The 15551-nt window shown below is 40.5% G+C and overlaps 1 protein-coding gene across 2 annotated transcripts in view; it reads right to left on the reverse strand.

The window, feature by feature from the left end:
* LOC137620484 (ribosomal protein S6 kinase delta-1) overlaps positions 1 to 15256 on the reverse strand; it is a 46264-nt gene extending 31008 nt beyond the window's left edge. For both annotated transcript variants that reach the window (XM_068350649.1, XM_068350648.1), the window contains exons 1-3: positions 15130 to 15256; positions 12228 to 12385; positions 2906 to 3017 (exon numbers count right to left, since the gene is read on the reverse strand). In XM_068350649.1, coding sequence (XP_068206750.1) covers positions 2906 to 3017; positions 12228 to 12385; positions 15130 to 15216 — 357 coding nt within the window. In that variant the 5' untranslated portion in view covers positions 15217 to 15256. The remainder of the gene's footprint in view (positions 1 to 2905; positions 3018 to 12227; positions 12386 to 15129) is intronic.
* Between the last annotated feature and the right edge of the window lie 295 nt (positions 15257 to 15551).

Here is a 15551-nt window from a genome sequence, read left to right on the forward strand (position 1 = left end):
TACTGCTAGGGTGTCACAGCCCACCCTCCCCCGTTATCCACCACAGATGAAGCTTCATAACGCTGAATCCCCTACTGCTGCTACATCCGCAGTCATCCAAGGCGACCGGAGGAAGCAGCAGGGCCGAAAACAGGACATAAACATGTTAAATGAAGGAACAAAGAACCCAAAACCTTCCTCTGCAATCAAGTCGGGTGTTGAGAACAGTTTTAACACTTCAACATTACTGAGCGAAAAGGGAAAAATCCCTAATTTTCAAAGTAATTTGCATTTCTTCCAACTGCGATATAAAAAACCCGAGTCCTTTGAAAAGTACAGATGGTCCCCAGCTTACAAAACATTCAACTTTCAAACATTTGGAGACACAAACAAAAATCCAACTGAAAATAAGACAAAATTATACTGTAATCAAACAATATTATATCTAATAAAAAAGAAAAAAGTTAAAGTTGCGGGTTTTAGGTCTCCTCCAAGACGATCTACATCATTCTCCTCGGGCGACCATAAGCCAGCAGGGACTATCACTAACCCCCTCTAACCACCCTCACCCAGGCACTACCCTGGGGAGTACCCCCCGGTAGAAGGTCTCACACTATACACTCCTGGCGGGGACGCGAACTCGGGACCTCTGAAACAGAAGCCCGAGACGCTAATACAGCAAACTAAACTACATTTGTAATAACATGATGTCTATTTCATATGAAACCTGACTATTTGTTGACGTTTGTAGCTTGAAATCATAGGCGTGGGATTCATGTTAGGTCTGCACTGGGCCAAAATTCAACGAAACTCGACTTAAAAACAGCTTCTTGGAATCTAATATGTTTGTAAGTTAGGACCTTCCGTACTGTATGTCTTAACCCTTTTACCCCCAAAGGACGTACTGGTACGTTTCACAAAACTCATCCCTTTACCCCCATGGACGTATCGGTACGTCCTTGCAAAAAAATGCTATTTAAATTTTTTTTGCATAGTTTTGATAATTTTTCCGGAAACTTCAGGCATTTTCCAAGAGAATGACACCAACCTGACCTCTCTATGACGAAAATTAAGGCTGTTAGAGCAATTTAAAAAAAATACACTGCAAAATGTGCTTGAAAAAAAATAACCCCGGGGGGTTAAGGGTTGGAAATTTCCAAATAGCCTGGGGGTAAAAGGGTTAAGCACATGCTGGAATAAAGTAGGTATGGTAGTTAGCAAGTACGTGAGGAGAATCGCCCAACTGTATCAAGCCACTATTGACCTTTGGTGCAAAAACTGAGCGGTGTGATTGACATGGGAAATGTAACTAAAAGGACTTAGGTTTGTATAGTTAGGAGAACAAATTACCTCAGAAATTTGTGATTTGTTCCTATACGCATACAAATCATAGACGACTCATCCTGTGGTTGCAGTAAGTCGTAGAATTGGACTAGAAGGTTCTTTTCTTCCCTCAACATGTCGTCCTTCCTGGTCTTGTACGGGAGGGAGGAAGGTGACTCTTACAACGTCCTAATAGCTAATCACAGAAATGTGAAAACTGTTAAAGAGTCTTGCTCAGTGCTGGTTTAAAAGGTAACTATCACTAGTCATGGAACACCTTCTATAAGGGAGATAATATCGGAAATTTTGGACCATATCTCAGGACTAATGTGAAAGGAAGACCTTGTAAGAGTGATGGAGGAGTTGCTTCTGAGCAGAGCAAACTCTATTAGACAGGTGCTTTGTTACAGAACTCACCAGCATATAATAGTTCTGACTACTTCATTCCCTTGAGAAAAGATAGAAGGGTCAGGCATTCCCCATTTCCTCGAGACTTATGTCATACATGTTGACTTAAGCGAGACGCATACTTGTCCCGTGCAGGAGCTGGAAGAGTTACACAACAACTGAGCAACCACAACAGGACCCAATGAAGGAGATCTGTCGGCTACATACAAAAAGTACTGAGACAAAGATGGTCAGAAACAATTTTGCAGAAACCACCTTCGGTTTGAGAGTGTATCGACAAGTGATCGGGGTAGATAAAGACAAGGTTAGACTCACGAGTTCTTCCTTGAGATGGTAGAGGCCTGTACTGACCTTTGGCATCCCCATCATCAAGAGACTCACACTGCTGGAAGGAACACCAACTGGGTGCTTCCTTTATGTCCTACTAGTACTAACAAGGGTTGCAACACTCATGTGTGGGATGTCACAATCATGCGTCCCCGCAAAATGCATAACGATGACAAGGATCAATGGCAGGTTTGGACAAAAACTTGCCATACTTTATACCAACTTTACCCAGAACACAACAGGATTTCTTTGCAAATTTCCATTTATTCAGAAATGAGAAAAATAATGAATAGCCAAAAATCTTAGAGGCAGTAAGACTACGTCTGTACTGCTTACACAAAGTCGAAAGTGTTAATCTTGCTGACTGACAGATGAGCTGGTTTTCCCTTCACCACCTTTCGGTAGTTATAACAAACCTCGTTACCATTTAACCCTTTAAACCCCAGGCTATTTGGAACTTTCCAACCCTTAACCCCTAGGGGTTATTTTTTTTCAAGCACAGTTTGCAGAATATTTTTTTTAAATTGCTCTAACAGCCTTAATTTTCATCATAGAGAGGTCAGGTTGGTCTCATTCTCTTGGAAAAATGCCTGAAGTTTTCAAAAAATCATCAAAAATATGCAAAAAAAAAATGTAAATAGCAGTTTTTTGCAAGGACATACGTACGTCCATGGGGGTAAAGGGATGAGTTTTGTGAAACGTACCAGTACGTCCTTTGGGGGTAAAAGGGTTAATGGTCGTCCAAACTTCACAGCGAACTACCACTCCAATTAAAGATCAATGGTCTGTATTCATGTGAGAATAAACTATTTCCATTTATCATTCAACATGAGCTTACATAAGATGATTTTGTGAGACTACACATTACCTCAAAAAACTTTGTAAAAGGTTCGGATGTGAAGAGAGCGCTATGCTGTCCGATAAACTTGAAGAGATTCAACGCAGCCTGACGTCTCGCTTCCACAACATCAGCTTCAAACCTAAGAAGAAGAATGACATTAGAGCATACACACAGTATCATTTAGATTACAATAAAACAAATGAATGGTCATGGATATAATATAGGATTGGAAAACCTACAAAAATTGGTAGACATTTTTGTTTTGATTAGTATCACTAAACGTTGATGGAAAAGTATTTATAACCGCATACACTGTATAATTAGATTAATATCTTTGACGGATCATACAACTTGGACTATTATTTCACTCATAGTCCTCTGGTTCCTTAGACTGATGACTAACTTATCCCATGGAGATAATTAAACAAACAGGAGTCAAAGTGTAAATATATATGACTCCTATAAATGCTGGAAACTAAAAAAAGCTTAAGTGAAAAATAAATGAAAATGTTTTTATGATGAATAGGCTGACATAAGTCTCTTTTCATAGTTTATATATGACAGATCTGCTTTAACGTTGTTAGCGATCTTAAGATATTTTATATTCATAATTAATTACTTCTCATGTAGTTTCTTTACGTCCTTATTTCCTTTCCTCACTGAACTATATTTCCCTGTTGGAGCCCTTGGGCTTATAGCATCCTGCTTTCCTAACTAAGGTTGTAGCTTAGCTAATAATAATAATAATAATAATAATAATAATAATAAAGACAGAATAAAATTGCTGATACAGTCAATACAAAGACAACTTGTCATGTGACTGATGCTTCAGGCAATACCATGCAAGGGATGGACCAAGTTCTTTAGGTTCTGGTACGAGTTCAAAAATATAATTGTAAAAAATCACAAATTTTAAGTAATTTTTTAAATATATATATCTGAATTGCTGAATCACCAGATACTTTCTATTTTAACTACTAGTATTATGCACCAACTATGGGAACTCATCTTTATAGTTTCAATGTGTCACTATTATTATGATAACTGCCATTAATAATGAAATCTACTATTAAAAAGCACATTTTCACATGACCGTCCAAAAAAAGATATGCCTAATTAATGCATAAACTCATGTGAAAATTTATGTACTTAATATATGAGAAGCGAGAACAGGATTATATTAATGTGGGAAAAACTGCATGTGTGAGGGAAAACCAAAAGCTAAAACATCTAGAGAGAAAAGTCTCGACCTGGTTTCTCAGTGACCAGAGCTATGATATTATTTCTTGTTATATCATATAAAAAAAAATTCCGCTTACCAAAATAAAAAAATCCGCTTACAAAAAAAAGAAAAAAAAAAAAAGCAATTCCTAATTCCCTTCTTTGACAGCACACTGTTCGGTCAAGGGGTAACTTTTAAGAATTGATTTGAGTTAAGATCAGCCAGTCACCACATCGATTTTGGAAAATCGTCTTTATCACAGATATCATTACATACTCACTGAAACAATTAAAACTATATATTCCATACAAGAAAATGGAACTGTCTCAAATAAAGGTTATTTTTTTAAAATCATTCTAAATTCAAGTACAAAATAATAATCCAACTTTGTCTTTATTCGAAGTTAAAAAAATGCACAACATCGATTTTGGAAAATCGTCTTTATCACAGATATCATTACATACTCACTGAAACAATTAAAAATGTTATTTTTATTAATAAAATAAATTTTTGAATATACTTACCCGATAATCATGTAGCTGTCAACTCCGTTGCCCGACAGAATTCTATGGAGGGATACGCCAGCTATCACAATACTAGAAGGGGGTGTATTTACCAGCGCCACCTGTGGCCAGGTACTCAAGTACTTCTTGTTGACACCTCCTCAATTATTCCTCGGTCCACTGGTTCTCTATGGGGAGGAAGGGAGGGTCGATTAAATCATGATTATCGGGTAAGTATATTCAAAAATTTATTTTATTAATAAAAATAACATTTTTCAATATTAAACTTACCCGATAATCATGTAGCTGATTCACACCCAGGGGGGTGGGTGAAAAACCAGTGTACAAGACTAAAGGATAGCTAAGTATCCCGTATTTCATATAATCAGTTATCCACAATAACAATGAAATAATAAGTACCTGGTAAGGAAGTCGACTTGAACCGTTACTCTGCCTTTAATAAGATCGTCTTCCTTACTGAGCGCAGCGTTCCTCTTGGGAGGCTGAATCAACTCAAAGGTGCTAAAGTATACAGGGCTGCAACCCATACTAAAGGACCTCATCACAACCTTTAACCTTGGCGCTTCTCAAGAAAGAATTGACCACCCGCCAAATCAACAAGGATGTGGAAGGCTTCTTAGCCGACCGTACAACCCATAAAAAGTATTCAAGAGAAAGGTTAAAAAGTTATGGGATTATGGGAATGTAGTGGCTGAGCCCTCGCCTACTACTGCATTCGTTGCTACGAATGGACCCAGGGTGTAGCAGTACTCGTAAAGAGACTGGACATCTTTGAGATAGAATGATGCGAACACTGACTTGCTTCTCCAATAGGTTGCATCCATAACACTCTGCAGAGAACGGTTCTGTTTGAAGGCCACTGAAGTAGCCACAGCTCTCACTTCATGTGTCCTTACCTTCAGCAAAGCAAGGTCTTCTTCCTTCAGATGAGAATTTGCTTCTCTAATCAGAAGCCTGATGTAGTAAGAAACTGAGTTCTTAGACATTGGTAGAGAAGGCTTCTTGATAGCACACCATAAGGCTTCTGATTGTCCTCGTAATGGTATTGACCTTCTTAGATAGTACTTAAGAGCTCTAACTGGGCAAAGTACTCTCTCCAGTTCGTTCCCCACCATGTTGGACAGGCTTGGGATCTCGAACGACTTAGGCCAAGGACGGGAAGGAAGCTCGTTTTTAGCCAAAAAACCGAGCTGCAAGGAACATGTAGCCGTTTCAGATGTGAAACCTATGTTCCTGCTGAAGGCGTGGATCTCACTTACTCTTTTACCTGTTGCTAAGCACACGAGGAAAAGAGTTTTTAATGTGAGGTCCTTAAAAGAGGCTGATTGGAGCGGTTCAAATCCTGATGACATTAGGAACCTTAGGACCACGTCTAGATTCCAGCCTGGAGTGGACAACCGACGTTCCTTTGAGGTCTCAAAAGACCTAAGGAGGTTCTGAAGATCTTTGTTGGAGGAAAGATCCAAGCCTCTGTGGCGGAAAACCGCTGCCAACATACTTCTGTAACCCTTGATCGTAGGAGCTGATAGGGATCTTACGTTCCTTAGATGTAACAGGAAGTCAGCAATCTGGGTTACAGTGGTACTGGTTGAGGAAAACTGCATTGGCCTTGCACCAGCTTCGGAAGACTTCCCATTAAGACTGATAGACTCTGAGAGTGGATGTCGTCCTTGCTCTGGCAATCGCTCTGGCTGCCTCCTTCGAAAAGCCTCTAGCTCTTGAGAGTCTTTCGATAGTCTGAAGGCAGTCAGACGAAGAGCGTGGAGGTTTGGGTGTACCTTCTTTACGTGAGGTTGACGCAGAAGGTCCACTCTAGGAGGAAGAGTCCTGGGAACGTCGACCAGCCATTGCAGTACCTCGGTGAACCATTCTCTCGCGGGCCAGAGGGGAGCAACCAACGTCAGCCGTGTCCCTTTGTGAGAGGCGAACTTCTGAAGTACCCTGTTGACAATCTTGAACGGCGGGAATGCATACAGGTCGAGATGGGACCAATCCAGCAGAAAGGCATCCACGCGAACTGCTGCTGGGTCTGGAATCGGAGAACAATACAAGAGGAGCCTCTTGGTCATCGAGGTAGCGAAAAGATCTATGGTTGGCTGACCCCACAGGGCTTAAAGTCTGCTGCAAACATTCTTGTGAAGGGTCCACTCTGTGGGGAAGACCTGACCCTTCCGGCTGAGGCGATCTGCCATGACATTCATATCGCCCTGAATGAGCCTCGTTACCAGCGTGAGCTTTCGATCTTTTGACCAAATGAGGAGGTCCCTTGCGATCTCGAACAACTTCCTCGAATGAGTCCCTCCCTGCTTGGAGATGTAAGCCAAGGCTGTGGTGTAGTCGGAGTTCACCTCCACCACCTTGTTAAGCTGGAGGGACTTGAAGTTTATCAAGGCCAGATGAACTGCCAACAACTCCTTGCAATAGATGTGAAGTGTCCTTTGCTCCTGATTCCATGTTCCCGAGCATTCCTGTCCGTCCAGTGTCGCACCCCAGCCCGTGTCCGATGCGTCCGAGAAGAGACGGTGGTCGGGGGTCTGAACAGCCAATGGTAGACCTTCCTTGAGAAGAATGCTGTTCTTCCACCACGTTAGAGTAGACCTCATCTCTTCGGAAACAGGAACTGAGCCCGTCTCTAGCGTCATGTCCTTTATCCAGTGAGCAGCTAGATGATACTGAAGGGGGCGGAGGTGGAGTCTCCCTAACTCGATGAACAGGGCCAGCGATGAAAGTGTCCCTGTTAGACTCATCCACTGCCTGACTAAGCATCGGTTCCTTCTCAGCATGCTCTGGATGCATTCTAGGGCTTGGAAGATCCTTGGGGCCGACGGATAAGTCCGAAAAGCTCGACTCTGAAGATCCATACCCAAGGAGACAATGGTCTGGGATGGAACGAGCTGAGACTCCTCAAAATTGACCAGGAGGCCCAGTTCCTTGGTCAGATCCATAGTCCATTTGAAAATCTCCAGACAGCGACGACTTGTGGGAGCTCTTAAAAGCCAGTCGTCTGACGGAGCCGGACACAAGATCATGATACTGCTGCACAGTCTGTAAACTGTCAATCATGGGCAAGCGAGGAAGTACAGTGACAACCCGAATCTGTCTAGACTGTCTGGGTCGTACAGACCACTCCTTAACGGGTTGCTGAGGTTGCCGCACTGCGTCACAACAAGTCCCTTCTGTTGGTTGTTGAACGTCTTCCCCGTGACACATTGACTCCGTAAACAAAAAAAAATCCTCTAACAAGGACTAAGCTTGGACTGCATGTCATGCAACACAGCTCAAGGTCTATGGGAGCAGGTGTGGTAACAGACGGGATTAGCGGCTGAAGTGGAACCATTACCTTCCCTGTAAGCATGTTATGCTTAAATAAAAGTCCATAAGAGGTTATGCAGCTAAAGGCTCCCTCCAAATGACAGAGTCCTCAAGGGAATATCAGAAGGAGGGAGAAAAGAACTTTCTCATCTACAGGGACCTTATCCTAGAAAAGCTAAGTTCTCTGAGTGAGGGTTCACTGGTGCAAAAGCAGCAGACTAGAAGGCAACGTTATGAAACTGCTTGACAGTCTAGTGAGTTGGCAACAACCCAAGATGTGTTGAGAAGCATGCGGTAAGGTATGCAGAGCATGATGTATGCAGAGTATGCTGTATGCAGAGCATGCTGTATGTAGAGCATGTTGTATGCAGAGCATGCTGAATGCAGAGCATGCTGTATGCAGAGCATGTTGTATGCAGAGCATGCTGAATGCAGAGCATGCTGAATGCTGAGCATGTAGTAAGCAGAGCCTGCTGTAAGCAGAGCCTGCTGTAAGGAAAGCAGAGCGTGTGCATGGCGTTTAACATTTCTCAGAAATTCCATGACCAGTGCTAGAGTGCTTTATGCATGCTTGCATGGGGTTTAAACCATGGTATGAAAATGGAGGTAAGGTATGCTGAACAGCAGAGTCAGAACGAGCTGGAACAACAATAGTTGTGGTTTCCTCTTCAAGACTCCGATGAGGGAACACCTGAGGCTCAGTCTGCAAAGGCTGAATAAAAGACAAGCAGAAGGAAGGCGCATGGGTGGAGGAGGCTGACTCCTAGCATGAGTGGTTGAACCCAAGGGTTGCGCTTGCTGAGCGGTTGGCGGAAGCGGAGTAGCAAGTTCCAGTTCCTGTGGTGTGAGCGGAGCGCGATGAGGAAGAGGCTGCGCAAAACAAGGTAAATGTCTCGCAAGCTGAGGCTCCTGAGGCGCAAGGCTAAGGTGTTGTGGTGCTTGCCTTGTGGAGGGTTGAGCTCGCTGCAGCAAGAGCTGAGGAGACTGACTCATGGACGGGAGAGGTTGTTGTACCTCAACCGAGTGTTGCATCACTGGTGGAGCAGCAAGTGGAGGCGGAGGAAGAGAGGAATAATCCTCCTGATCCCAATGTAAAGGTTGCCTTAAGGAAGGCGGAGGCTGAACACCACAGGGAACAGCAAACTCAGCACGTGGCTCAACATCGTACGCCTGGCAGGTGGAACTGCTGGCAGGTGGTACTGCGATCAGGCGGAGCGAGTGTAGGTGGAGGGAGTGTAGGCGGAGGCGGAGGAGCAACACTCTCAGCCCGACACTCACGCATCAAGTCCGAAAGCTGTGCTTGCATGGACTGTAGTAGAGTCCACAACATCGTACGCCTGGCAGATGGTACTGTGATCAGGCGGAGCGAGTGTAGGTGGAGGGAGTGTAGGCGGAGGCGGAGGAGCAACACTCTCAGCCCGACACTCACGCATCAAGTCCGAAAGCTGTGCTTGCATGGACTGTAGTAGAGTTCACAACATCGTACGCCTGGCAGGTGGTACTGTGATCAGGTGGAGCGATCATAGGCGGGGGGGAGTGTAGGCGGAGGCGGAGGCGCAACACTCTCAGCCCGACACTCACGCATCAAGACCGAAAGTTGTGACTGTATGGACTGCAGTAGAGTTAACTTGGGGTCGGCAGACACTAAGTTCTGCTGAGGTAAAGCCTTAACAGCAGAGATCTGTTGTGGCAGAACCTTACTCCTCTTAGGCGGAGTGTAATCAACTGATGACTGAGGAGAGTCAGAGCTAACCCAATGACTGCATTCGGGTTGTGAACTTTAACTTCGTACGTCTGGCATAGGTCTGGACTTAACGTTTAAGAGGTCTTGAGACCTGAGACCAGCGTTACTCTGCCTTTATTTTCTCCCCTAATCTCTTCTGCAGACGAGCAAAATAAGGGCTCAATCGTCTGCGGGTGGGAGTGACGGTCTCGGTAAGACACGCCCACAACCACCGAGAATACTTCTGTGCGCCGATCAAGGCCTGCTGAACCCTTATGCCCTTCGACATTGCTTCTCCCCTGGGCTTGGGAGCTTGCAAGAGGTCCCGGACTGGGAGGACGACTGGCGCGCACAAAAGTACCCTCACGCACTAATCACTTATCACTTTGATTTCTGTTTGCACTTATTTCACTGAACTCGAAACTTTAAGTGGTTTGTACCTGAAATACGCAATTCTATCCTTTCTCAAAGTTAGTAATTGCGAAAACAGAATTACAATGTAACAGAAAAATCTAATGAAAGATAATTCAGTGGTTGGAAAGAGACTAAACACTAGATCACTCTAGAAACGTTTAGTTTCTTCCCCTAAAGAGACTAGGGAGAAGAGCAAAAACGATAACGACGTTACTCGTACGCCTGGCAGGCTTGAATGAAACGTTTATCCTCTTTCTCCCTCCGTCTCTATCTCTCTCTCTCTCTCTCTCTCTCTCTCTTGACTTAGAACCTGAGAGAAGAGCCCAATCATATATATCGTTAAAACATATTATTGTTAAAGGAAAAAACTGAAAAGTTCCTTTATAAGGATCAAAACCATTAAGTTAAGAAAGAATGAACAAAACGCTAGACACGGTTACTCTTACTGCAACGTGAAACCGTGAACATTCTTTCTCTATCGTAACGATAGAGTGCAAGTTGAACGTTCTGAACGTCAACAACTGCAGAGACAAAACAAAACGTTAGTTCAACTTTGAAAACAGTACGAGACTGTCAAAGAAAATCTTTCAAACTCTGTGGCGGAAATAGCATAATATGTTAACAGGTAAAACCGAAATGACGGGCTCAAAGTTTATTAACTTCGGTAAAAGACCGCCTACTATTAGGAAGGTCGAATATAAACAAATATAAAAATTAATTTTAATGAGTTTATAATAAAAGGAAGTTAATCGAAGAGGCCTATAAGAGGCGGAGAGATATAAAATAAATCTATAACTTTTGTTAAGCAAAATTAAGAAAGAGAGTCTATACTCTCTTAGACACCAACACTTCCGTCTAAGGGAAGGGTCGGCCATTGAAAGGTGAATGAGAGTTCATACTCTCTCGTCACCATAATTAATCAAATTAATTCCAAAAGCTAACTAAGCTAATATAGAAGTTTCCAGTAAAGCGACAGCCGAAATCAAAGAGAAATACTTCACCAAAGTCGTGAAAATACTCCAAGAACATAAGCGTATCCCAGAACGTCTTGCCGGAAGCACGACAGAGGAATAATTGAGGAGGTGTCAACAAGAAGTACTTGAGTACCTGGCCACAGGTGGCGCTGGTAAATACACCCCCTTCTAGTATTGTGATAGCTGGCGTATCCCTCCATAGAATTCTGTCGGGCAACGGAGTTGACAGCTACATGATTATCGGGTAAGTTTAATATTGAAAACTATATATTCCATACAAGAAAATGGAACTGTCTCAAATACAGGTTAATTTTTCAAAATCATTCTAATAACTTTCAAGTACAAAATAATAATCAAACTTCGTCTTTATTCGAAGTTAAAAAAATGCAAAAAAACTTGTGTTGAAAACATTTATGCATCATAAAAAGAATCAAACATTTATCGATACACATTAAACGATAATCACAGTAAAAAAATAATGACGGGATTATTCATTGAGAAAATCCTAATATAATATACTTGTTTTGAAGGCCAGTTATCAGAAACAAATAGCTCCATATTCCTTTTCGCAATGTGATTTTATTAACCCTTTTACCCCCAGACTATTTGGAAATTTCCAACCCTTAACCCCCAAAGGGGTTATTTTTTTCCCAGCACATTTTGCAGTATATTTTTTTTAAATTGCTCTAACAGCCTTAATTTTTGTCATAGAGAGGTCAGGTTGGTCTCATTCTCTTGGAAACTGTCTGAATTTTCTCAAAAAATTATCAAAAATATGAAAAAAAAAAATTTTATAGCATTTTTTTGCAAGGACATACCAGTACGTCCTTTTGGGGGTAAAAGGGTTAAAAAATTGCAAAAACTTGTGTTGAAAACATTTACGCATCATATAAAGAACCAAACATTTGTCGATAAACATTAAACGATGATCACATTAGAAAAATAATTTATGCATTATTCATTGAAAATATCCTAAAATAATATACCTGTTATGAAGGACAGTTATCAGAAACAAATAGCTCCATATTCCTTTTCGCAATGTGATTTTATCAAGCAAAAACAAAAAAAAAAACCAACAGTACTTGAAAAATAAATCACGAGACCTAAAATGTTACAAAAGGGTTCTTGACTACCCACGATAATGGACGAAATAAAGGACAAGACAACGATACGAACAGACCTGTTAAGAAGAGTAGCACGTGGGAAAGGCGGAAGCTGCCCCGGAAGGCCCATCTTACGATGTATTTCGTGTATGGCTTTGTGAAGCCTCCGTAAATCGGAATATCTCCGCCATACTACGACGGAGGTGGATGCTTCTGGGCTACTTCGAGGAAATACCTGAAAAATTTTCAATAAATTAGTGAAGTGCTATAACGAATCCAAAATACTTCCAACCAATTCACATTAAATATAACAAATCCAAAATACTTCCAACCAATTCACATTAAATATAACAAATTCAAAATACTTCCAACCAATTCACATTAAATATAACAAATTCAAAATACTTCCAACCAATTCACATTAAATATAACAAATTCAAAATACTTCCAACCAATTCACATTAAATATAACAAATTCAAAATACTTCAAACCAATTCACATTAGATTTGAACAAATTAAGGATTTTAACTGCCGACTTCGGCTGTGCTTGAATCAATTCTCATATTAAAGGACTAAGGTTTATATTCTTGTAGGAACAAATGAAAAATTAAAATCAATACATTACTGAAAGGAAAATATGATTCAAGAAGATCGATGAATAACTGCAATTTTTTCATTTAAAGATAATATAAAGATTAATGCTTTTAGATCACCAGAATACTTTCTTGATTAATTTCTCATTTCTGGAAAAGCATTCAGGTAGTAGGTTGGCCAGAGCACGAGCCACCCATTGAGATACTACTGCTAGGAGTTCTTGGGTCCTTTGAGTGGCCAGACAGTACTACATTGGACCCTTCTCTTTGATTACAGCTCATTTACCTTTTGCCTACCCATACACAGAATAGTCTGGCCTATTCTTTACATATTCTCCTCTGTCCTCATACACCTGACAACACTGAAATTACCAAACAATTCTTCCTTGCTCAAGGGGTTAACTACTGCACTGTAATTGTTCACTGGCTACTTTCCTCTTGGTATGGAGACTAGCTATGGCAAGCAGCTCTTCTAGGAGAAGGACACTCCAAAATCAAACCCTTGTTCTCTGTAAAATGGTCTTTCACTATCTTGGAGTAGAGTTCTCTTGCTTGAAGGTATACTCGGGCACACTATTCTATCTTATGGGTAGCAGAACTAACAATACAAAAAAGGGAAAACCAAAAATGGGACATCAAGATTTGGAATAAAGAACCACCTGTTGGGAATATCATGAACTGTTCTCAGCGTTGTCTTCTGTCGTGCAGACCAAAACATAAGAAGAAAAAGGGGTATTTACATGAGTAAGTACCCAAGTTATTCCTACCCGCCAAACTATGCAAGGGAGTTCAAACTGTTATTCTAGTAGGATTATATTCAATCATGTTGGTAAAAATTGGTTTACAAATGAGTCTTTCAGTCGAGAAACATGCCAAGCACCATTTTTAAAAAGTGTCCGAAATCGCGCTTTAAAAATAATAATAATAATAATAATAATAATAATAATAAAAATAATAATAATAATGATAACGGTAATAATAATATAAATAATAATAATTATTATTATTATATTGATGATAATAATAATAATAATAATAATAATAATAATAATATAAATAATTTGAAAATTGGCAATTTTCAATCGCGATTTCTGACACTTTTTAAAAATGACGCTTGGCATGTTTCTCGACTGAAAGACTCAAATATTACACTAAGGTATACTGAAAGCAAAACATTTTCCAAAAGATTATCATTTGCTTTGAATGCTTCAAATCAATTTATAATACAGTATTCTTACTGAATACGTTCGTACAGTATATCTGAACAGCAAATAGATAGTTATATTAAAAAAGCTCTCCAATAATGTCTGATTGGTATTAACTTCTGTCATCTTAGTATTTATTCATTTCCTACAGAAGTAGCAAAGCCTTGAAGAGTGTATGTCGACAGGAATGAGATGAAAAATTTAGGGATGTATGTATGACGACGGCCATGTTCCATAACTCCCTTATTTTCAACCCTATCGCTAAGAATACAGCAGTATAAAAGGCGTTGTAAGGGGCATTAGCCTCCCAGTTAGGTAAGTAGGTAAGGACATAGTTTGTATGTTAGGTTAGGTCAGGTGGGTAAGTTTGGCTTAGCTGTTCTATGCATGCGAGAGGTCATATCCATCGTTATACAAGGGCTTTAAGATTTAATGCAAAAACAGCTTAAGATTTAATACAAAAATTGCTCAAGTAATTAAGGGTACTATTTTATATAATACCTGGTATATATAGCAAGATAAAACCAAGAGCCTTTGTATATCAGCGACCAGTTTCTCTAGCGAGCAAAATATATTGACACTAGCCTAAACTTCCCCCGCCCTGACCTAATTTATGATCTGTTTACTTACCTAACAGGAGGCTAACGTCCCCCTGCGACCCCCCTTACAATGCCGTATTCTTAGTCAGCCGTCACCATACATATAGGTGGCCGCTATCATACATATACCCCAAAACAGAGCGACGAGAGCTATGCTGTAATCGTAATACCAATAATGTGTTTGCTTAGGTGTTAGCCTACCCCAAAATGCAGGACTTTGTCTGTTTGTGCTTAAGTTATTACGACAAAGAATAAAAGTTTAATTATAATTTGGAGAAATAACTAGAGCCTAGATGACATGACCGTAAATATAAAATAGGTTACACCCTAATGTGCTTAACCTTTGACCTCTTAGGCCAAGTTAAGGTAACCATTGATTAGCAATTATTACATTTAAACCTCATAGGGAAAATAACTTGTCAAGGTGAGATTTAAATTAAAAATTTACGCTTGCTTACAAAGTCTAACCCTAAGCCTCCGGCTATAAGCCAATCGGCCGTGATTAAGCCTAACCTTATAACAGCTCTAATAAGAGAAAATATCTCCTCAATTAAACAAATTACAAAATAACATTATCTTACAGTTGACTTGACTTGATATATGGTGTGACCTTTGCTGTGTCTCTTCGTTTCTGGGACTTCAAATATACGGACCCATTTGGCTGCCATGTTTTTTGTTTACATTTTACTCCTCACTTCAGGGTTGCCAGATTATTTCAACTGGATTATCGTACATGAGCCTTAAAATTGTCGTTTTTCAGCCAAAATTATCGTACACAGTTTCAATATAATTATTAGGGTGTTACATGATTGACTTATTTCAAAATAGTTTAGTATAATTGTTTAATTAAACACACACACACATACATTGTATGTACCTAAGGTATGTATCGTATATCGTACCGGACTCAAAATAATCGTACATGTACGATAATTATTGTACGAATGGCAACCCTGCTTGAAACGGATTGCGCAAAGTGGTCTTCTATATAATGTGGGTCAAT

This window comes from Palaemon carinicauda, chromosome 27 (assembly GCF_036898095.1).
Source record: "Palaemon carinicauda isolate YSFRI2023 chromosome 27, ASM3689809v2, whole genome shotgun sequence".
Lineage (NCBI taxonomy): Eukaryota > Metazoa > Arthropoda > Malacostraca > Decapoda > Palaemonidae > Palaemon > Palaemon carinicauda.